Below are 24,900 nucleotides of genomic sequence, written 5' to 3' on the forward strand. Positions count from 1 at the left end.
GAGTCAGGCAGATCTTGGATACACATGAGTGCCCATTATTAAAACTTTGATTGTGGAGGTGAGTTGAGGAGAAGTTATGTATGAAGAGTAGAGGAAGGGGACTGGTTGGACCTTTGTTCAAAGTAGAAGCAAGTGTCCTTCAATTATCCTGGTGTGAAATGGAGGGAGTTGAGGAATTATATGAACTGGGGTCAGATTGCAAACCAGGAAAATCCCCATTGTCCCCATTGAATGACAGTGGTAATTAATATTCAATCTATGGTATCTGGAGTGTTGGTGTGAATATCCATGTATTTGAAAGTTATATGTAACTAAAAGGAAGCATTGTCAACCCAAAGTTTTGAAGTAAACAATTTCATTGCAGCTATTGAAGCTCTATTGTGTTACCGTTGATCTTAAGGGTATATCAAGTGATGCACTTTGAGTTTTTGAGCCTTTTTCTAAGAGTGTCTCCAGCATGGTTCCTTGCTTTGGTGCTGAATAAGGACCTATATCACCAGCTTCATTGTCTCCCAGTGACCTTGTTCTCAGTCACAACAGTAATGACATTGGGTAACATCAGACAGGCAAGAGCAATCAGTTTTCTTTAAAATATTTGATTAAACCATAAGAATGAGAATCGGTATTGTTCAGAATCAGAATCTGAATAGTTCCTGCATTTTATGATTTTATTTTGTTTTCTGCTTCTACATTTTCTTTGCTGTTTGACATTTATTTCCACAGTGGATCTTCCATTTTATTCTCTGAAACCACTATGAATTAACTGTGTAGCCATCTTCCTCTTTTGCAGCTTCTACCTATTAACTATAGAATGAAAAACTGCTCGCCATGTAAGGTAGTGGCTCGCACAACATTATTTCAGCTCCAGGTGTTGGAGTCTAGAGTTCAGTCCCTGCACCCTCCATAAGGTGTTTGGACATCCTCCCTGTCGAATGCGTGGGTTTTCTCCTTACACCTTCCAAAGATGTACTGGTTAGTAGGTTAATTGGTCATTGTAAATTGTCCTTTGATTAGGTTAGGGTCAAATAAGGGGTTGCTGGGGGTTGCGGGACTGAAGGGCCAGAAGGGCCTATTCTGTGTTGTATCACTAAATAAGTAAATAAAATGATTTGAAAAACTGCCCATCTTTTAAGTAGCCATGAAGTCATCCACATATGGTGTAAGAACAGAGTGCCATATTGGAATGAACCCATCCTAGTTTATTTCTGATTAATTAGATCATTAAGTCAAAACAGTACCTCCCTGGGAATTCTCATTATTGGAGCCAATTAACCATGAAGTCATTTACACCAGTCTTTGAAAATCTGTGCCAGTTTCATTCCCGTTTGCTTTCAGCAACTCAGATTAATTGTACCAGTGGGAAAGTGTCAAAACTTGTGCACATTCACAAAATGCTGGAGGAACTCTGCAAGTCAGACATCATCTGTGGAGGGGAATAAACAGTTAACATTTTGGGCCTAGATCATTCCTCAGGCCTGATAAATGTTTCAGTCCAAAATGTCAACTGTTTATTCCTCTCCATAGATTCTGCCTGACTTGCTGAGTTCCTCCGGCATTTTGTGTGTGTCGCTCAAGGTTTTGTTTATTTGTGCACATCCTTCCCTTTTGAATGATTACAAGTGCAGTCGGCCCTCCTTATCCGCGAGGGATTGGTTTCTGGACCCCTCGCGGATACAAAAAAACGTGGATGCTCAAGTCCCTTATTTAACCTGTCTCAGTGCGGTGGACTTCAGGACCCAGCAGAACCCCTACCCTTATATAACCAGTCTCAGTGCGGTGCTCTTTAAGACCCAGCGGAGCTCTGAATCCGCACTGTTTCTGTTCACAAAAATGATCATGATCACGAGTGAAAATAAAGTGGAAATAATAAACCGATCGGAAAGAGGTGAAATACCATCGGTCATTGGAAAAGCATTAGGCTATGTCAGTCAACGATTGGAACAATTTTAAAGGATAAAGTGAGAAAGGCCCTGCCCCAATCAAAGCTACAATTATTACTAAGCAATGCAGTGGTTTAATTATTGAAATACATATGTTCCTTAAGTGTTTTATTGCATAGAAAGATAAAATATATATTATATACTAATGCAAATGTTTGAATAACTGATGATAAATAACACTGGATGTACCTGTTCCGATACTTGGTAAGAGAACGTCCGTTTTTTTCGATCCCGATCCTCGATAACCCACGCACATCCTCCTGTGTACTTTAAATTATCTCTAGATTACTTATAATACCTAATACAATGTAAATGCTATGTAAGTAGTTTTTGTACTGCATTGTTTAGGGAATAATGACAAGAAAAAAAAGTCTATACATGCTCAAACTGCAAGTGCTGGAAGAGCACTTCCGGGTTTTCTTGATACGCGGTTGGTTGAATTTGCGCATGCGGAACTTGTGGATAAGGAGGGCTGACTGTAGTGATATTTTGCTACTGATTTCTTTATTTCTGAAACTTTCTGATCGTTACTTCAAAGTGCATAGTAACAACGGTTCATTCTCTATGGATTTTCACAGGAGTTCTCGTCAAGAGATTCACGGAAGTCCTGAAAATAAAAGCATAAGCAGCAAAGGAAGAAGACTGTGTGAACTTCTGCAGAAACTCATTGTATCATATTTTCTCATTCTGCTTTCTTGTTGTAGAAAAGAAGCACAGGTGGATGTAGAAGGACAGTTTTTGGTACGGATTATTTATGACGATTCTAAAACATATGATTTAATCAGTGCAGCAAGCAAAGTCCTAAGTAAGTAGTTTTTTTTCATTTCAGTGACTTTTGGTAATAGAACTATGGATGGATCATTTGTTTTCCACAAAGTAAACTATTATGAGATCATGAGATCCACAGCCTGTTTTGATTTTATCAAGTAGTTTCATTTCACTCAATTGCTTTGATTCATGAAGATCAGCTTTTTCCTCTGCACATATGAGTGTAGAGATTTTGAGTGTGATAGTGCTGTTGCCTCAGTATTCTAGGCATGAGTGTGTGGCTGGAGGAAAATACACAGATTATCACATCTCTCTGATTGTAACCTTGCAGAACATAGCTCTTTAGAAAGGTTAAGATAGCAAGTGTCCCCATTAAATGCCTCTTCGCAAGACTATATCTGTTGCAACTGTGGAGCCTGATATGGCACTTCCACCCAAGTAGGATATGTCAGAAGGATCTTCAGGGTAGCATCCATTTTGGATAACTTCCAAGTCCTTCAGCATGAGTAGTTTGAGTGACACTTTCAATTAATGTTGCTAGAAAACAAGGAATGTTATGGAAGTATGATTGCCAAACCCAGTCCTGCCTTGGTGATGTTCCAGTGATTGAGTTTGATGTTAACACAGGTTTGTCTAAACTGGAAAAGCTTTCAAAAATGTTTCATGAGATGAAGTACCTGGTTCTTTTTCCAGCGTGACATAATGCAACCTAGATATCATTGCAAAGGTATTCCACTTGAATTAAAAATCAGGTCTCAATTGCTTAGCATTGGGGGCTAATAATATGGTACACTATTTAATTCAAGACAGTTCTATTTTTTTCATTTTTACTATAAAAAGGAATGATATCCTATATCCCCATTCTATAATTCTTCTCCATTTATCCAGTTTTTGCATACTCTTTGCAACATTTTCATTTTCCCACTTACAGTCTCTGTACCATCAGCAAAGTTGAAAATTTTAACACGTCTTTCATCTGTGAAGAGTTGAGTACACTTCAGTATCAATGACAACGTGGTGCAACTGGGGGAGCTATTTCTTATAACTCAGTGACACGTGTTCTGATGTTGACCTCTGAAGTTCGATGGGCCGGATGGCCTACTCCTGCTCCTATTTCTTGTACTGTCTTGCCTTTTGGAGTTGGCATTTTCCAGCTGGAACTGTGTCGGCTTCCTTCAGGAGATGCCTCTTGCATCCCTTTGCTGCTCGCATCCCAGTCCTCTGGCTTATTAATCTTTCTAATATTGTACGAAGGGGATATTTTTCAAAGCTCTATAGACAATGTAAGGACCTCTTGGGTTATATTGAAAAAAGGGTGGAAGTTTACAATTAAGGCACTGTGCAGCATCCATCATCAGGGATCCTCACCATCCAGGACATGCTGTCTTCTCGCTGCTGCCATTAGGAAGAAGGTACAGGAGCCTCAGGGATCACACCACCAGGTCCAGGAACAGTTATTACCCCTCAATCATCAGGATCTTGAACCAGAGGGCACACCTTCATTCAACTTCACTTGCCCCACCACTGAACAGCTCCACAACCAATAGACTCACTTTCAAGGACTCTTCATCTCATGTTCTCAATATTGTTGTTTTGTTGGCCCCGTTGGGTGCTGTTTTTCTTTGATTTTGTTGTTTTTCTTGGATTTACTGTGTATGGCCACATGAAGCTGAATCTCAGGGTTGTACATAATGACAGATATCTACTTTGATAATAAATTTACATTGAACTTTGAGAGAAATCCTACCAGAAATTGTGGACAGTTTGGACAATTGTGGACATGTAATCTTTACTTTATTGCAGTCTAATAATGAAGTATAATACATAGGATGGTGGGGTGGAGATAGATCTCTACCAATGGAACTGCAAGGTGCTTCTTCCCTCTGTTACCCTGCAGATCACCCTTGGGCAAGGTGTAGCACTTGCTTAGCATGACCCCCCTCCCCCCGGATGTTGGATGGTCATATGAGAAGCTGGTGCCTATCACAAGTCCTGATTATGTGACCATTGAAGCTAGGCAGACAGTCTCTGAAGAGTATTGATAATGGTTGGGGGTCACCCATCTTGTAAAGACACTGCCCAGAAGAAGACAATGGCAAATGACTTCTGAAGAAAAAATTTTTCACAAACAGTTGAGGTCATGGAAAGGCCATGATAACCCACATCATATGACACGGCACATAACGAGCAAAAGAATATGTGGTCAGAGTAAGCAAACAAGAGTCCACTGGAGGCATTGGCCAACTAAATCGCTTCCATTACCTGGAAAATGGATGTGAAAGGCAGTGCAAAAATATGCAAAAGCTGGTGAGGCTGGTTATTAGCAAAGACTGAATTTCTCCCTAACAGGTCAAAGGTTCCAAGCTAGAGGATGCAAAGTGAGAAATTATAAAACCATAGCTCTTTGGACTCATTTGTTGTTAGGCCCTAGAATTGGGAGAATCTGGAAAATTCCTTTGATCATAGAAATGAATCTCTCAAAATGAGAATGGTACAATTGGTATGAATTGACTCAGTGCAAATAATTAAAGGTGGTGGATTGGTGTATGCTTTAGACTGTGAGTTTGCCTCCAAGTTTAAAGCTTTCTATGACAGGTGGGAAGTCTTTCTTATGGCACAAACAGAAGAGTATCTGCAGATACTGGAAGTCAAGGTAATACACACAAAATGCTGGAGGAACTCAGTTGCCTGGCCTGCTTAGTTCCTCCAGCACTTTGTATGCATTACTCTTTCTTAAGGGTTTATATCATGAGGTGGGATTACTTTAAGCTTTTGGCAGGTGAGCCAAATGCCCTCATTTGCTGTAAATTTCTGAGATTCTGTTTTGATGAATGATTAAGACTCCAGTACCATTGACTTTTCAACGAGAATGCGTTTGAGTTAGGAAGGCAGTTGTTGAGAATGGTATGTTCATAAATGTGATTCATGGAAATCTGGAAAGGTTTATACATTATCTTTGACTTTCTAGGATATAAATTCTGTTTAGTCTGTAGCACAAACTGGACATTATTGGATTTCTCTTCTGTTCCATGTTTCATCAAATATTTAACTTTGGTTTAGTCATTTCCATTTTGCCAGAAGATATTATGAATATTTTTGCACGATGAGTTATTAAGCTTCTATAAACACAGCCAGCTAATAACACAGATGATCAATCTTAAAAGTTTGAGATTTTTGGAATGAGACCTAACAGTGAGTTATGAGATAATTTCTTTCCAGAAATCAATGCTGGTGAAATTCTGCAGATGTTTGGGAAGATGTTTTTTGAATTCTGCCAAGAATCTGGTTACGATACAATCCTTCGAGTTCTAGGCTCCAATGTTCGAGAGTTTTTGCAGGTAAATGCATAACTACAACATGTTTCAGGTTAAACATAAGATATTTGAAAATACTTGCTATAATGTAATTGCTTGAATTGAAATGTTAAAATCTGTCGTACAACATCATGTCTTTTCTAGATCTGAATGCCACTTGTTTGCTCTTTTCTCAAGCCATTACATATATTACAAAAATAAACATTCATTAAGCCTATTTAAATCTACCAATGTTAAGTTTATTCTTCAACACCACTCCCCTGTATCCTAGAGTTATGTATATATCAAATATTAATTTCAATAGCAACCAGTCTTCAGATCTGAATGTGGATTGTAGACTGAATTTAAAATGCAGCCCAGAATAATGGTCTTCCTGGAGTGCAGATTGGGGTGATTGCAAACCCAGTCACCTGAGATGTCTGCATACATATGAATGTAACTCTGAGACAGAGACACCTATCTTGTGTGTGTTGGTGTGAAGATTTGGAGGTGTTTGAAATTATATGCAATGCCAAGGAAGCATTATGAATGCATTGTAATCATAGGAATCGTCCTGTTGTTACCTTTGTTCTTTAACATATAAAATGTGATGTAATATTGGGTCAGGAGGCCTCTTCTTCCAAGAGTGTCTCCAGTCTGATGTCTGTTGCTTGTTTTGCTGAACAAAGACTTCTATATCCATCAGCTTTAGTATTTCTCCAGTGACTTTGTTCGCAGTCACAACATTTGCCCTCGTGATTGCCCTCTGTTACCCTGCAGATCACCCTTGAGCAAGGTGTAGCACTTGCTTAGCACGACCCCCCCCCCCCCCCCCCCACCGGATGTTGGATGGTCGTATGAGAAGCTGGTGCCTATCACAAGTCCTGGTTATGTGACCATTGATGCTAGGCAGACAGTCCCTGAAATGATTCCCTTTCAGATATTTATCCTGTTCTATTTTGATTGTTATGTCCGTCTCTCCTCACTCCTGCCCCTAGCTGTGCAGGGCTGATGAACATTCAAAGTGAGTCTGAAAACATGATATTTATATTATGCTAAAATACCACCCTCCCTAATGCATTAGTTGAAGCTACAAAGTTTGTTTGTAATAGTATTTGGCTGACTTGCCAAAGTACAAATATGGCAGTATTTCACATTACCTGGTCAGGGACTGTTTCTCTAAGCCCCAAGCTTGAGAAATATTCTGTTGATCTTTGGTCCTTAGGTCTTGTCTGAGAGCACACCCAGAGTGGCCACTATTCATAATCACCATTTTAACTTCTTTTCTCTTTCTGTTCTCTTTCATTCTTCATGATTTTGCTGTTTGCAGCAAGGCCTGTACCATGTAGCAGATGCCAGCAAAGCAGAAGGTCCTATCCAGAGAGCGTGGTGCCCTCTCAGTTACTTATTCAGGAAGAGTCTGATAGCAGTTTCATCTGAGCTTGTGATGACCCTTTGACTGTGATTGTAATTGCCTTCTCCAGGACAACCATCTACCACCACTCTCAAGCTTATCCCATGAGGTCAATGTCTAATCCAGTTTACTACCAGATCTTGATTGCCAAGTATCTGAACCTTCTTGACCAGCCTCCCAAACGGAGCCGTGTCAAAGGCTTTGCTGAAGTCCATGTCGACAAAATCCACTGCCTTGCCTTCATCAGCTTTCCTGGCAACTTCTTTGCAAAACTGTAAGATTGGTCAGACATGACCTACCATGCACAAAGCCCTGCTGACTATCCCTAAACAGTCCCTGTCTATCCAAATATTAGTATATCCAATCTCTTAGAATACCTCCCAATAACTTTCTCACTACTGATGTCAGGCTCACTAGCCTACAATTTCCTGACATTCTTAGAGCCTTTTTTAAACAATGGAACATTAGCTATCCAAAAATCCTTCATCACCTCACCCATGGCTCAGGACATCTTAAATATCTCAACTCGGGCCCCTGTAATTTCTGACTAGTCTGCCAAGTCTGAAGAAAAACCTTGCTGGGCCCTTGGATTTATCCATCCTAATTTATCTTCAAGACGGCAAACACTTCCTCTTCTGTAATCTGTATATGCCCTATGATCTACATTGCCTCACATCCATAGACTCTGTGTCCGTCTCCCAAGCAAATACAGATGCCAAAAATCCATTTAAGATCTCCCTGTAATCTTTTGAATCCATGCATAGGTTTCTACTCTGATATTCCAGAGGAACAATTTTGCCTCCTGCTATCCTTTTGCTTTTAACAGAGTCCCTTAGGATTCTCCTTTACCTTGTCTGCTAGAGCAACCTCACACCTTCTTTTAGCTATCCTGATTTCCTTCTTAAGTATTCTCTTATGTTTCTTATACTTTGTTCCTACCTGCTTATAGGTGCTATGCACCTTCTTCTTTTTCTTAACCGGTGCTCAATATATGGCCTCAAAACCAAAGTTTCCTAAACCTGTTATCCTTGCCTTTCATTCTGACAGGAACATTCAAACTCTACTCTCAAAATTTCACTCTTGAAGTCCATGGAAATACCAAAGACACCTTTCCAGCAAACTACCTGTCCAAATCCACATTTGCCAGATCTTTTCTGATACCATAAAAATTGGTCTTTTCCAGTTTAGAATCTCAACCCAAGGGCCAGACCTATCCTTCTCCATAACTACCTTGAAACTAACAGCATTATGATTACTAGATGCAAAGTGTTCCCCTGCACCAGGGGTCAGCAACCTTTACCACTGAAAGAGCCATTTGGACCCGTTTCCCACAGAAAAGAAAACATTGGGAGCCACAAAACCCGTTTGACATTTAAAATGAAATAACGCTGCATACAATGTTTTTTTTGCCTTTATGCTATGTATAAACAAACTATAATGTGTTGCATTTATGAAATCGATGAACTCCTGCAGAGAAAACGAAATTACATTTCTGCATGCAACAAAAACATTTTGAACTCCGAAAAAAAGACGTTGGGTTGAAGGTTACTTTTAAGTAAAATACTCAATGTCTATTTGAGTCCTTCTGGTATTTATGAAAAACGCCGAACTTAAATTTTCCGCCAGCAGCAAACCAAAAATAACGTCAGCCAGCTGTCAACCTGAAAAATAAAAGGGCTATTTCACTGAACAATGAAAAAATATGAATATACGTAAAATAATAGGCAATTAAAATATTTATCATACTTGGTTAATGGGATTTCTGCTCCTGGACCTCAGCGCACAGCGTCTGCACATCAGGGCTGTATGACGTCACCTTCTTCTTTACACAGGATCACAAGCCGTCATCTGTGAGGCGTGCGCGATGTTTGTTTTTAATAAAGTTCATGTTGGAGAACACCTGCTCACATACATATGTGGATCCAAAGATTGACAGGACTCCAAGCGCATACTTTTTAATGTTTACATAAATGTCGGGGATAGCATTCCATGTTTCGAACACAAGTTTGTCCGGTTTTGGGAGGTTTTCAATATCACTCCATTTGTGATTCTGAGCAAGAACGGCCTTCTGACGGGCAACATCTTCAAGGTCTGCTGTCAAGTGTCTAAACTTGGACACCCATATGTCTTTGTCGGCTATGTCGGCATCTGAGTTCCATCTCAAGATCAGGTTGACTCACACCTGCCAATGCAGTCGTATTCAGTAGGGATGGATCGATGCTTAGGGGAGTGACCGGGAAGGATAATGTGTGTTTTTCCTCTCTGAACTCACAGAAGCGTTTCCCAAACGATGTTTGCATTGCGATGATTGCAGAATGTAAATACTCTGAATTTATCATGTCGTGACCTTGTTTGAACTCTCTCAAGTTGGGGAAGTGAGACAATGTGCCTTTCTGTAAATCTCTGGCAAGCACTGTCAATTTGCGCTCGAATGCCAAAACATCCTCCAACATGTGCAGGGCTGTGCGTCCTTTCCCCTGAAGAGCTGTGTTCAGCGTGTTCAGGTGCGCTGTCATGTCTACCATGAAGTGTAGCTTTTCCAGCCACTCTGGCTGTTCCAGCTCAGGAAAGGTGAGCCCTTTGCTGCCCAGGAAAGTTTTCACTTCTTCCAGACACGCGACAAAGCGTTTCAGTACCTCCCCTCTTGACAGCCACCGGACTTTGTTGTGCAGCAGGAGATCAGAATATGCGCTTTCCAGCTCGTCCAGTAACAAACGGAATTGACGGTGATTTAAACTTTTTGCCATTATTTTATTGACAATCTGAATGACAACATCCATTACTTTGGCATTCCGGAGGAAATGTTTGAGTGCACAGTGCCTCTTGGTGCAAGATGCAGTGAAAAGTCAGCAGCTTTCTGTCCAGCGACTTCTGCAGTAAAGCCACAAATTTTCCAAAGCCACAGCACAGAGATGAAAGAGTTGCATGCGGCTCCGGAGCCGCGGGTTGCCGACCCCCGCCCTACACAAACTTTTGTCATCTGCTCTGTCTTATTCCCTAATAGGAGATCTAGTATTGCACACCTCTAGTTAGGACTTCTATGTACTAATGAAGATTTCCTGAATATATTTAACAAGCTCTTTCCCATCCAGCCCTTTTAGTGTATGGGAGTCCCAGTCAACATGTGAAAAGACCTTATGTTTCTTGCAACAGCTTGTGTTTTCTCTACAAATTTGTTTCTCTAAATCCCGCGGACTGTTGGGTGGTCAGTTATATAATCCCATTAATGTTGTCATACATTCCTTATTCTTCTGTCTTACCCATAAAGCCTCACTGGATGAGCTCTCTGGCCTGGCCTGTCCTGTCTGAGCATTGCCATAACATTTTCATTGACTAGTAATGGCACCTTATTCTTAATCCTTCCTGTTTGTTTACATCTTCATCTATGGAACTCCCCGAACATTGAGCTGCCAGTCCTGCCCCTCCTGCAACAAAGTCTCAGTTTTGGCAACAATGTCATAATTCCAAGTGCTGATCCATGCCCAGAGCTCATCCGCCTTTCTACAATACTCCTTGCAATGAAAAGCTCAGAACATTAGTCACACTAAGCGTAACCTGTTTGATTCCTGACTTTGTATGTAGGCTTAACAACATCTTTCTCCACAGCCATTCCACTATCAGTTCTAGTGCCCTGGTTCCCATCCCCCTGCAACTCTGATTTAACAACCCCATCCCCGCCCCCATGCGGCACAAGCAAACTTTCTCACTAAGATATTAATCCCCCTGCAGTCTGTATAGGTCCTACCTTCCCGGAAGACAACCCAATGATCCAAAAATCTGATGCCCTCCTTCCTGCACCATTTCCTTAGCATGTGATAAACTGTATGATCTTCCTATTTCTGCCCTCACTAGCATGTGGCACGGGTAGCAATCCTGAGATCACAACTCTGGAAATCCCATCTTTTAACTTACCAACTAACTCCCTGAAGTCACTTTGTAGGACCTCGTCATCTCTCCTACCCATGACATTGGTACCGGGAATCTCATTTTCTCCCATTGAACCTTCTTTCTGTTTCCCTAACCAACGGATTCCCTATTACTACAACTCACCCCCTTCTCCCCTCTTCCCTTCTGTGCTGCAGAGCCAGACATCTGACTACTGTGCTAGGCCACTCACCCCTAACAGTATCCGAAGCGCTGTTATTGAGGAGAATGTCTACCGGGGTTCTCTGCATGGGCTGCCCTCTTAACATCTTGACCTGCACTTTGGACGTAACTGTTGATCAATCCCTCAACCTCCTGAACGATCTGGGTTCATCCAGTTCCAGCTCCAACTCCTTGCATGTTTTGTTAGAAGCTGGATGCACTTATTGCAGGTGTAATCATCCGGGACACTGGACGTCTCCTTGCCTTCCCACATCCTACAAGAGGAGCATTCCACTATCCAGCCTGGCATCTCCTCTGCTCTAAATGTGCAACAAGAATGATTAAATAGCATAAAAAAATGCACCTTTGGCTTCCATCTCCTCGCCAAACCTCAATGAACCAAGGCCTCAACTCCCTCCTCTAACACTGGCCCATTCACAGAATGACTGCTTGTTAACCTAACTTCTTGTTATTGGTCTTTGCCATGCGCATAATTATGCACAGTCCAATGTCTGCTCAGGAGCAGTGGTGCACAAAAAGTGCCCATCTCATTTTCTTAAACTCTCTCTCCCTCTATGCAATCTGATGTCTCCTCAGAAACTATGGTGCAAAAAGGGCCGACTGCCCCTTCACTTCTTTTAAACTCTCTCTCTTTCTATGCAGTCTGATGTCTCCTCGAGAAATGTGGCACGTGATAAAAACGGCTGGCATTACGAATTGCCTCAGGTTGGATGAGCATTGCAATGTTCCTGGATGCATAGCATCCTTCATTTTCCTACTGGTCGTTCAAGCAGGAGATTTGCAGAATGGCAGCATTTCCAGTTGCAGAGGCCTTGGTAATGCACATTGCTGACTAATACCCCTTGAAGTCTTCTATTTGGGCTACTTTCCAATGCCCAATACCGTGTACACAAGGATGAAATCAGTTTCATTCTTCAAGGGAGAAGATTTGTGACGTCCTATTTATCATGGGATGCTGCAGTCAGCATCTATTGATGCTACTGGCTGACATGAGGTAGAGCTTCAGAAGGCAATGAGGAACTTCACCAGAACAAGCAGAGCTCCACCTGCAGAAGGTGACAGAATACCTGTGACTTGAATTTTATTCTCCAGATGCAGTTCTTTTCAAAAAGGTTGTGGTTGGAGCATAGCTTTTGGAACAATTCTAGCTACACAGAAGAAAATAATTCTTGGCGTCTGTGGAAAGGCTTCTGGGGTATGTTTACTTCAGTCAAATCTTGTTTATCCTCCCCCCCCCCCCCCCACACGACCTCGTGCAGTGGCCCTGTTTAGGATGATCTTGGATACTCAGAAAGACAGACCATGGCTGGAGCACCCACAGTGATAGATGAAACAAAGGCTGTCTCCTAGATAGACAAGCCCTATCCTTGCTTCGCCTCTGTCCAGTCAATGTCCAGCAATTCTGTACATAATGAATGACCTCTTTAAATGGCGTGGGTGCAGGGCAAGACTCTTCCAGTCAGACCGGATTTTCAGAGCCTTATCCAAACTGTGTTGTTGAATCTCACAGTTTTGGGACACCTGCTGGACCTTTGAATAAGATTGTGGCTGATCCAACTCTGTTTCTGTTTCTATAGATGCTGCTGGATCTGCTGAGAATTTCTAACATTTTATGTCTTTGTTGCAGTTAAGCCCCTCTATTCAGGCAGGCGGGGCTCATCAATCTTGGAGGGTAGCCCGTCGAGGAGAAGGAAAGCTCTGATTTTACACCTGCACTGCCTTGCACCCATACCTACCCACGGTAAAGGCTTTGGGAGTAAACCCGAGGAAGAAATCCAGAGCCGGAGTCCCTAGGGCAGTTTGATGTTGTTTACAACTTCACTCTGGTAACCTCTGAGATGACACTGGTGCCAAGCTGTATCGGCGCTTGCCCTTAGCTTGAACTACGTCAGTGACATGGAGAGGGGGAAGCCGCTGATGGGCAACAGCTGGTTCTTCAAATCTTTCCACCCAGGCTTGCACCCTGGAGAGGACACAGTCTGCCAGAGGCGCAAACCCATGATCCCCTGTGATTGACAGCTGCCTACTAAAGTAAAGCCTCTCTATTAAAATGGATATTAATAAGCTATGACTGGATTAAAACTGCCGTCTTATTACCCTGCACAGTATTTTCCTAGATTTCCATGACTAAACAGTAAAGATTGTAGATATTCCCTGCTCACTGCTCAATACAGTATTCAAGGTTTTCATAAATGAATGCTAAAGATTATAGATTTCTCCCAATATAACTTTTGCTGGACTAAGTGTGCCATGTGTCAACTGTGACATCATTGACATCATTGGATACCCAGCAGATAGGGAAATGGTTCACCCCGAGTGGGGAAATACCATCTGCATCGTGGAGAACCACTCATGGACTTATCGACACAAGTTTCCCGATAGATGCCATTTGGCCTGAAAATAATAAGTCTGTTCTCACCAAGGAAAAATAACTTTTACCAAATATGTGCAAATGGGTCCAATTTCAAAGACAGCAATTTTATAAAATATTTCTGTCTGATAAACTACACTTCGCAAGTATTATTTTACTTCGGAATTAACACGTTATTTCACACATAGGCTTTCTATGCTCCTCTGACATTCTGTTTTATTTGAACTTTTCCTTAATTTAAGCAGCTTACAAGGCTTGGATTGTACAGGGAGAACTGAAGCTTAGTTGGACCTCACTCATGTCTGAGTGAGAAGGATTCAACGTCAAGTTGCACGTCAGGTCACCTGAACGCAAGCTTTGTCGAGTTTATGGTTCTACGCACATGTACATATGACAGCTTGAATGTATCAGGCATTCATATTCCAAAGTATTAAAAAATTAAGCTCAGTTAAAATAAGGACAATCAGAAGCACAAATGCTTTCAAACACTTAAAAATAATTTCAGTCATTTAAATTAATTAACTATAAAAAGTACTCTCTGGGGTTCTGTTTGTATAGATGTCCATTATTTAATTTTTGCCCATTAGTTGAAAAACGTACAGTCATTCAATAGTATTGTAATGAATGGCATGTAAGAACACTTACTAAATGTAGAGAGGAGAATGGTTCTGCTGTTTGAAGGACTTTTGAATTTAATAACGTTATGGGAACTCAGTTGTGTGTGGGGGTGCCCATAAGACAGGCATCAATTCGTGACCTGAGGACAGACTGTACTGAAGGTTTCTCCGGTTACCCTTCGTACTTGTAGTTGTTTCTCTCCATTGAAATTCAAAGGAGCCACAGATCATAATGCATCATTAGCAGATTTACTGGCACACACCACTGATTTTTCAGGAATGCATAATTTCAGTGTAATTTGAGTGACAGCTTTGATCAGTTATGAGGAATTTTCATATCCATCCACATTTGACCATGAATTTTGAACTTTCTCACAATTGGAGGGACCAGCTTTTTTTCCTTCAAATTTTGCCTTTTTTTCCTATTTAGACAATAGACAATAGGTGCAGAAGTAGACCATTCGGCCCCTCGAGTCTGCACCGCCATTCTGAGATCATGGCTGATCATTCACTATCAATACCCAGTCCCTGCCTTGTCCCCATATCCCTTGATTCCCCTATCCATCAGATATCTATCGAGCTCCTTCTTGAAAGCATCCAGAGAATTGGCCTCCACTGTCTTCCGAGGCAGTGCATTCCACACCTCCACAACTCTCTGGGAGAAGAAGCTTTTCCTCAACTCTGTTTTAAATAACTGACCTCTTATTCTCAATCCATGCCCTCTGGTACTGGACTCTCCCAACATCTGGAACATATTTCCTGCCTCAATCCTATCAAATCCTTTAATTATCTTAAACGTTTCAATCAGATCCCCTCTCAATCTCCTCAATTCCAGTGTGCACAAGCCCAATCTCTCCAATCTCTTTGCGTAAGACAGCCCTGCCATCCCAGGAATGAACCTAGTGAATCTACGCTGCACTTCCTCAATTGCCAGAATGTCCTTCCTTAAACCTGGAGACCAAAACTGTACACAATATTCCAGGTGTGGTCTCACCAGGGCCCTGTACAAATGCAAAAGGACATCCTTGCTCTTGTACTCAATTCTGTTTGTAATAAAGGTCAACATTCCATTTGCTCTCTTCACTGCCTGTTGCACTTGCTCATTTGCCTTCATTGACTGATGAACTAGGACTCCTAGGTCTCTTTGCATTTCTCCCTTACCTAACTCTACACCATTCAGACAATACTCTGCCCTCTTGTTCCTGCTTCCAAAGTGGATAACTTCACATTTATTCACATTGAATGACATCTGCCAAGTATCTGCCCACTCACCCAGCCTATCCAAGTCTCCCTGTATTCTCCTAACGTCCTCTTCGCATGTCACACTGCCACCCAGTTTAGTATCGTCAGCAAACTTGCTGATACAGTTTTCAATGCCCTCATCTAAATCGTTGACAGAAATCGTAAAGAGCAGTGGTCCCAATACAGAGCCCTGTGGTACCCCACTAGTCACCTCCAGCCAGTCCGAGAAACACCCATTCACTGCTACCCTTTGCTTTCTATCTGCCAATCAGTTTTCTATCCATGTTGAAACCCTGCCCCCAATGCCATGAGCTCTGATTTTACTCACCAATCTCCTATGTGGCACCTTATCGAATGCCTTCTGAAAATCTAGCAACACTACATCCACTGGCTTACCCTTGTCTAACATCCTTGTTACACCCTCAAAAAACTCCCAACAGATTAGTCAAGCATGACTTGCCCTTGATAAATCCATGCTGGCTCGGCCTAATCCTATTACTGCCATCAAGATATGCCACTATTTCGTCCTTAATAATGGACTCAAGCATCTTCCCCACGACTGACGTTAGGCTAACAGGGCGATAGTTCTCCGTTTTCTCCTTCCCTCCCTTCTTGAAAAGTGGGATAACATTAGCCACTCTCCAATCATCAGGAACTGATCCTGAATCTAAGGAACATTGGAAAATGATTACCAATGCATCCGCAATTTCCTGAGCCACCTCTTTTAGAACCCTCGGATGCAGACCATCTGGACCCGGGGATTTATTAGCCTTTAGTCCTATCAGTCTACTCATCACAGTTTCTTTCCTAATGTCAATCTGTTTCATTTCCTCTGATATCTTATGACCCTGGCCCATCCATACATCTGGGAGATTGCTTGTGTACTCCCTGGTGAAGACAGATCTAAAGTATGCATTAAATTCTGTTGCCATTTCTTTGTTTCCCATAACAATTTCTCCCAATTCATTCTTCAAGGGGCCAACATTGTTCTCAACTATCTTCTTTCTCTTCACATAGCTAAAAAAGCTTTTGCTATCCCCTTTTATATTCCTGGCTAGACTGAGCTCATACCTGATTTTTTCTCTCCGTATTGCTTTTTTAGTTAAGATCCGCTGTTCCTTAAAACTTTCCCAATTATCTGTATTCCCACTCATCTTAGCCCTGTCATACTTCTTTTTCTTTAATGCTATACAATCTCTGACTTCCTTTGTCAACCACTGTGGCCCCTTCCCCCTCTTTGAATCCTTCCTTCTCATTGGAATGAACTGCATTTGCATCTTTTGTATTATGCCCAAGAATATCTGCCACTGCTGATCCACTGTCTTTCCTGCCAGGGCATCCGCCCATTTAACTTTGGCCAGCTCTTCCCTCATGGCTCCGTAGTCTCCTTTATTTAATTGCAACACTGACACCTCTGATCTGCCCTTATCCCTCTCAAATTGTAGATAAAAACTTATCATGTTGTGATCACTACTTCCTAATGGCTCCTTTACTTCAAGATCACTTATCAATTCCTGTTCATTACACATCACCAAGTCCAAAGTAGCCTCGTTCCTGGTTGGCTCAAGCACAAGCTGTTCCAAAAATACATCCCTTAGACACTCCACAAACTCCCTATCCTGGGGTCCAGCACCTACCTGATTCTCCCAGTTCATCTGCATGTTGAAATCTCCCATAACGACTGCATTACCTTTAGCACGTGCCAATGTTAACTCCCTAATCAACTTGTACCCAATATCCACGCTACTGTTTGGTGGCCTGTACACAACACCCATTAGGGTCTTTTTACCCTTACTGTTCCTCAGCTCAATCCACACAGACTCTACTTCCCCTGTTCCTAAGTCACCCCTTGCTAAGGACTGAATCTCATTCCTCACCAACAGGGCCACCCCACCCCCTCTTCCCATATTTCTGTCTCTACGATAGCACGTATACCCTGGTACACTCAATTCCCAGGCCTGATCCCCTTGCAGCCATGTCTCCGTTATCCCAACAATATCGTAGTTCCCCATTTTCATCTGAGCTTCAAGCTCATCTGTCTTATTTCTGACACTACGTGCATTCAAGTATATAATTCTTAGCCCATTCCTCCTCTCTTTGCTTAAAACACTGTCTATTGTACCTAACCCAGCTCCTTGAACTTCCATCGGGCTAATTGCACCTTGAATTTTGATGACCTTATCAAGATCACCCAAACCTTCTACACTTTTAACCCCATGCTCCTTCTGACCAACCCTCTGTACATGTAACTTTTCCAACACATGTTCTGTCTCACCTTTCTCCTTTACACAATTAATATTTGGGAAACGTGTATTCCCCACCTGTCCCTTATCCTTCATCATATCATCTTCTCTCGTATTCTGGATCCCTGCCCCCTGCACATCTAGTTTAAACCCCTCCGAGTAGCACTGGCAAACATTCCTGCAAGAATGTTAGTACCCCTCCGGTTCAGATGTAGACCGTCCCTTCGAAACAGATCCCAACGTCCCTGGAACAAAGACCAATTATCCAAAAACCTGAACCCTTCCTTCCTGCACCATGCTCTCAGCCTCGTATTAATGTGCATAATCATTCTATTCTTCGCCTCATTCGCACGTGGCACAGGTAGCAATCCCGAGATTGTCACCCTGGAGGTCCTGCCTTTCAGCTTCACTCCTAACTCCCCGAACTCTCTAAGCAGGACCCCCTCACTCACCTTACCTACATCGTTGGTCCCTACATGGACCACTACATCTGGGTTCATGCCCTCGTTCTCAAGAATAGCCTTGCTATTTGCTATTTTTGCTATGATAAGGTTAGAATATGGTGCAGCAAATGTGTTGAGGAAGCTAGAACCTTTGCATTAAGTTTAACATTTTCTGTTTTGTTGCTTAAATAATGATTATGCTTTAAAATACTTTGATAAATACGAAGGGAATTGTTAATCTTTTCTTCTTAGAACCTTGATGCTTTACATGATCATCTGGCTACCATTTACCCAGGGATGCGTGCACCATCTTTCCGATGCACAGACGCTGATAAAGGGAAAGGTCTCCTTTTACATTATTATTCAGAAAGGGAAGGTTTGCAGGATATTGTAATTGGAATAATTAAAACAGTTTCGCAGCAGCTTCATGGCACTGAAATAGACATGAAGGTAAGATCATAAAATCTGCAGTTTTAATAATGGAGGTTAGAGAACTGGAGACTGGGGTGCAATATGTCAGTATCAATTAATGTACCAGAGTTTTGCCAATCATAGTACTCTCTGTCACATGAACATGCTGGAAATGAATACAATATTCTACTAACTACTTAGCACTAAAGCTCACTGATAAATTGCTTCCATGCTGAAACCAAATTTATGCTTGAAGAATTATATAATCCTCCACTTTATTGCAACATTATCTTTAACCATTTCAAAATTTAACATTTATCCTTTCATTGTTTAATGATATTATTTGCTAATCCAGTTCTACGTTTATTGTAATTGATATTACAATATGTATGGATTGTCTGTGATTTGGACTAGGAAGAAATGGCTTGAGACTGGAGTCTTGCCATTTGAATGTGTTTTACGAGCCATATAATTTCTTAACTCGAACATGCGCAGTTAAGTCTTGATATTTGTAATTTGTATGATATTGGAATTATGTTCCTCAGTTTCCAGTTCAGAGTGGGAATAGGTTTAATGGAATAGCTCTGTCACATGAATACGCAAGTAGCTGTAGACTCCTCCTTGGATTTATTCTGTAAATTTTATAGAAGAGAACTAAAATAGTTGTAACACTTGCATTCTTTGGGCCTACTTGCATATCCATCATGGACTGAAATATTGTAGCCAGAACCTCTGTTACTTCAGTTCTTGCTTCCTCAGCTTTTAGAATGATCCTTTCTTGTCTGTATGATTTTCTTTTTTGAGACATCCGTATAAATTCATCCCATCCATTTCCTTGTATCCAACCAATTTTTCTATCAGCTTCTCATTTATGAAATGTGTTCTCAGTGAAGACAGAATCAAGGATCTCATTTGGTATATGTTTTTGTTCTTATAAAAGCTCACTTATGGGCCCTATTAAATATGCTTAAATTTCTGGTTTTGATAAAGGAAGATAACAACAGATGGTGTGCTTCAGGTTTTAGAATGAACATTACTAACAGTGAAAGTTGCTTCTTTTATTTGATACTTTTCTTTGCCTGAGACTGAAGAGGTCGCTAAGGTAAATCTGTTCTTCATTTTAGGTGGTCCAGCAGAAGAGTGAAGAGTGTGATCACATTCAATTTTTGATTGAGCAAAAGGATTCTGAAGAAGTGGCTTTTTCAGAAGATCTTGATAAGTTTGAGGAGAACAGTACCCAGGAATCTAGGATCAGTCCATTCACCTTTTCCAAAGCATTTCCCTTTCACATCATGTTTGACAGAAAACTGACAGTAACTCAGTCTGGCAATGCAATTTATCGCGTCCTTCCACAGGTATTTATCCAGTAGGAATCATAAGATGATAAACTCTGTTATGGTCTCTCTCCCTCCCTCCCTCTCTCTCTCTCTCCCCTCTCCCTCTCTCTCCCCCTTCCCCCCCCTCTCTCTCTCCCCCCTCCCCCCTCTCCTCCTCTCCCCCCCCCCCCCATCTGGTTCTCTCTCAGACACATATCTCAATCTCTATCTCTATTACTCTTTGACTTTCTCCTCTGTCTCTGTCTAACCTCTCACTTTTTCCCATTGGATGACATTGTGGTGCAGCAGCTAGTGCAGTAGGTTCACTAATGTAGTGAAGGCCAATGTATGAAGACCATATTAGTTAGAGACGTTATTAGAGACTGTTAGTCTCGATAGACCATGGATTTGTGCCTTGGAAAGGATTTTTTTATGGAAGACCAGCAGTTGACCCATACAGCTTGGCACCGGTGTCATTGCAGAGCATTGTGTGGTTAAGTGCCTTGCTCAAGGACACAACATGCTGCCGCAGATGAGGCTTGAACCAGTGACCTAGACGAACGCTTTAACCATTTGGCCACGTGCCAACACCCATATGCAGTAAAGAGGATAAATATAGGTTAGAATATAAATATTCTATCCTTTGTTATGCCACAGAAGAATATCATCATGCAAGGCGTCCATGGCCCCTAGGTTAGGGACAGCTGACATAAATAAGTAATTGATAGTTGGCATGAACACGACAGCCCTAAGGAGCCTGTTTCTGTGCTGTATGATCCTACGACTCTAATTTTAGCTGAATTTTGTTTTGTTGAGGACTGAAAATACTACATGGCATTGAGCAAGTTTTGCAAATAGTTGAGACTATAGAGCATGCAAGCAAAGTGCTGTTCTATCTAAGTGAGTTTTATCAGTTTGGAAAAGTAATAAGCTACAGATGTTGGAAGTCTGAAATAAAAATAAAAGTGTTAAAAATTCAGCAGGCTAGGCAGCACCTTTGATGAGAGAATCACAGTTATCAGCTCTATTCATTAAAACTAAGGAAAGTTGCTACAAATGTACTGGGTTGCAGAGGGGCCAAGATAGGTGAGATGGTGTTAAAGGTTTGTTAACTATAACTGGTTCAGCAGAGGAGATGGTTATAGAAAGAAGTGAATGATGTTAGTGGTGAAAAAAAACTTCTGTAGGGCTTAATATTGAATTCAGCAGTTTCGAATAACCGAGTTTTCCAGTTCAGAATTGGGTTTATCATCACTGTCATATGCCATGAAATATGTTGTCTTGCGGCACCAGTACAATGCAGTGCATAAAGAATTATTATAAATTACCAAAAGAAATATATACTGGTGGTAAAAAGAGAGCAAAATAGTGAGGAAGTGTTCATGGGTTCATGGACTGTTCAGAAAAAGCGATGGCAGAGGGGAAGGAGCGGTTCCTAAAATGTTGACTGTGCAACTTCTGCCTCCCGCACCCCCACCTTAATGGCGGTATTGAGAAGAGAGAATGTCCTGGGTATTGAGGGTCCCCAATGAGTGATGCCATCTTCTTGAGGCACTGCCTTTTGAAGAAGTCCTTGATGATGGGGAGGTGAGCTCCTAATGGTCATTAACCCTCGGCAGCTTTTATTTATCCTGTCCAATGAAGTCTCCATGCTAGGCACTCAGGATGCTTTCAACTGTAGAGTAGAAATTTGCTCAGGTCTTCGGTACTGTACCAAATTGGTTTGTGTTCCTGTTGCTCAAACCTCCGTTTCATCAAATCTGTCCTCCCAAGTCCTTGCTGTATTTCAGGGCAACACAGCTTTTCTTTGCATTTGATTTTCTTCTCTTTTGTCTTAGATGATGGAGAAGTTCAATTTGTGATCTTGAATGACAGAACTATGAATAGAGTAAAGTTTGTAATTTTTCCTCACGTTCTGCTTTAGCTGCAGCCTGGGAATTGTAACCTCCTGTCAGTTTTCTCTTTGGTTCGGCCACATATTGACTTCTCGTTTCATGGAATCCTCTCGCATATTAACACAGTTTTTGTGTTAAGAACTAAGGTAACCCAAGCTTCAATTCTTCTATTACAAACTTAATCAAAATCATTAAAGAGTAAATGATTAAAAAAAAAACACGTCTATTTTACTACTTTAGGATGACTTGCTGAATGTAGAAAAGGCAGAATCTTACAATGAACTGATGGGTCCTGAGATCTGCTGTTTGCGTTTGAAGGGGCAGATGATCTATTTACCTGAAGCTGATAATATACTTTTCCTGTGTTCTCCCAGGTATATTTTTCAATTGTCAAGAAACTGTACATTAAGTTTACAGAATTTCTAGAACAAAGTGTATTCCTATTAACTTTTAAGTAGACTCTTCTTCTTTTCAAAGATGTTAACAGCATAGAAGAATAAGGATCAGGACGAGGCTCAATCATTTCCTATTCTCATCTGACGTTCACTAAGATCATGTAAAAGTAGTTAATCCTTGATCCCAGTTTAACTACAGATCCCATAGTATCCAAAATCTACCATTCTCAGTCTGGAGTATCTACACTGGCAAAGAATGCAAGGCCCTCTAGGCTTATGTATTCAAATGGTTCATGGACCATTGAGTGAAGAAATGTCTTCTCCATCATTAACATCAACATCTGTTCTAAAACAATGATCCTTAGTTGGCATAGACAACCTCAGGCTCAAATGGAGGGACACTCTGTGTCTAACAGCAATAAAAAGTTGAACTCTGAGATTACTACCGAGTCACAGTCAAGCTTTGCAATGGCCATGTAGATCAAGTGAAGTTTCTCCTTTTCTGCTTCACATTTAGTGAGATTATTTTTACCCATTCTACCATTATCAAGATCCTGAGGATCACCATTGACCAGAATTTCCTAAGCCAGGCACTCTATAATAATCACATGTCAGATGCTTTATGTGAGTCCTTCAGAAACTCATTCTACTATGTATATGGTTGTGGGAGAAGTGCTGTGCAGTATATGAAACACTGAAGAGATGTCTCCAGGTGCTTCTTAACCAATTGAAGAGAACTCCCTGTGTCTCATTCTGTAAAATTAGAACCAGTCAATTCTGACAGCTGATTTGTCCTCCATTATTGCTTCTCCAGAGCCAGGGCAGGACATCAGCTGGCTGTAAAACCTACTGGTGGACATATCATTGGAATGCCATTGCAGCCTTCAATCCCTTACCAAGAATGGAATTCAGAGCAATGATGAGCCTGGATGATAGATCAAAGCTTTCCCTGCAGGCACTAAAGTTTGAACAGCTTCTCTCTCTGCTATCAGATATTGCCTCATTATTGAGTCTGCACATTCAGGAATGGGTTTCTTTACCTGTTCCATGACGAAAAGGAAGGTCCGTGGGTTTCATGTAGCCTGTAGTTGGAATCTCCTGTGTGGCCTGATATCCCATTCAGTGTTTCAGTCAGATTGTACAATATCCTCAAGAATTTTTATTCCTGTCTCCTTTTTTTAAAGTCCACAGTGGGTCTGCATACCATTGGTGCACAATTCTATTCATAGCCAATGGGATGGAACAAAGGAGATATACTGCGCATAGCCATTGCCTGAACAGGAGAATGCCTTTGCTGGGGTAGCTTTCTTTGTAATAAAAGGAGAGATAAATGGAGTTGTATAGAATTATGAGGGGCCTGAACAGGTAAACAGGAACGGCCTGCTTTCCTTCCCAAAGAGGCAGATAGTGAGTAGATGTGGATTCAAATTAATTAATTAATTAATTGGAGAAAGCATTAGAAGGGCCATGAGGACTAGAGGGGCATGGATCAAGAAGGTCAAAGGCAGAATTAGCTTAGAAGTCAATTTTTGCCCTGTTCTGAGCTGAATGACTGCCTCTTGTAAATTATAATGACATTTCCCGCTTGGTAGCTTCTTTGACTGTCCATCAATTTCAATGATGACTGAGGCCTGGACAAAGTTGTATGGAAGACCTGCAGTTGCCCATGCTGCAAGTCTCCCCGCTCCACACCAGCGATGTTGTCCAAGGGAAGGGCATTAGGACCATACAACTTGGCACCGGTGTCATTGGCAGAACAATGTGTGGTTTAGTGTCTTGCTCAAGGACACAACACGCTGCCTCAGCTAAGGCTCGAACTAGCGACCTTCAGGTCATTAGACTGATGCCTTATCCACTTGGCCACGTGCCACACAAGTTCTTTGTACTTGGTAGCACAAAGAATTTTGACAAGGTTGAATTTTGATTATTTTCTGTCCTATGTTTCATTGATGTTGTTGCTTTGTTTTACATAGCTTTGGATGCACTCTTAATGAGAAATGCTGTTAAATTTTTTTAAGATAGCTGATACATTCCAGTGAATTTTCATTATATTGGACTTTCAGATATTTTACTTAAGGTATTCAAAGGAACGTAATAAGCGTGCATGCGGTGGTGCATTTATATGGAAGCCTCAATGCAGATAAACTTATTTCTCTCTATAATCCATCAGTAAAGTATATAAAAAAAATCTTTAATTTAGTGTAATGAATCTGGATGATCTGACAAGGAGGGGCCTCTACCTCAGTGATATCCCGATACATGATGCTACACGTGACCTTGTTTTGTTGGGCGAGCAGTTTAGAGAAGAGTACAAACTTACACAGGAACTAGAAATCTTGACTGATCGCCTGCAGCATACACTGCGAGAATTGGAAGATGAAAAGAAAAAGACAGACAGGTAAGCCGCATCAGGCTGGGAAATGGAGTGTATGCTTTTTTTTGCCA

At 41.4% G+C, this 24,900-nt stretch overlaps 1 protein-coding gene across 1 annotated transcript in view; it reads left to right on the forward strand.

Annotated features, from left to right (window-relative positions):
• The window catches only part of gucy1b1 (guanylate cyclase 1 soluble subunit beta 1), a 45,067-nt gene that overhangs the window by 9,243 nt on the left and 10,924 nt on the right, over window positions 1-24,900 (forward strand). The window contains exons 3-9 of the mRNA XM_059963356.1: window positions 2,645-2,745; window positions 5,928-6,046; window positions 18,691-18,888; window positions 19,974-20,204; window positions 22,090-22,206; window positions 22,301-22,434; window positions 24,656-24,853. Of these exons, the coding sequence (XP_059819339.1) occupies window positions 2,645-2,745; window positions 5,928-6,046; window positions 18,691-18,888; window positions 19,974-20,204; window positions 22,090-22,206; window positions 22,301-22,434; window positions 24,656-24,853 (1,098 nt within the window). The remainder of the gene's footprint in view (window positions 1-2,644; window positions 2,746-5,927; window positions 6,047-18,690; window positions 18,889-19,973; window positions 20,205-22,089; window positions 22,207-22,300; window positions 22,435-24,655; window positions 24,854-24,900) is intronic.

The sequence above is a fragment of the Hypanus sabinus genome, chromosome 3 (genome assembly GCF_030144855.1).
Source record: "Hypanus sabinus isolate sHypSab1 chromosome 3, sHypSab1.hap1, whole genome shotgun sequence".
Taxonomy (NCBI): Eukaryota; Metazoa; Chordata; class Chondrichthyes; order Myliobatiformes; family Dasyatidae; genus Hypanus; species Hypanus sabinus.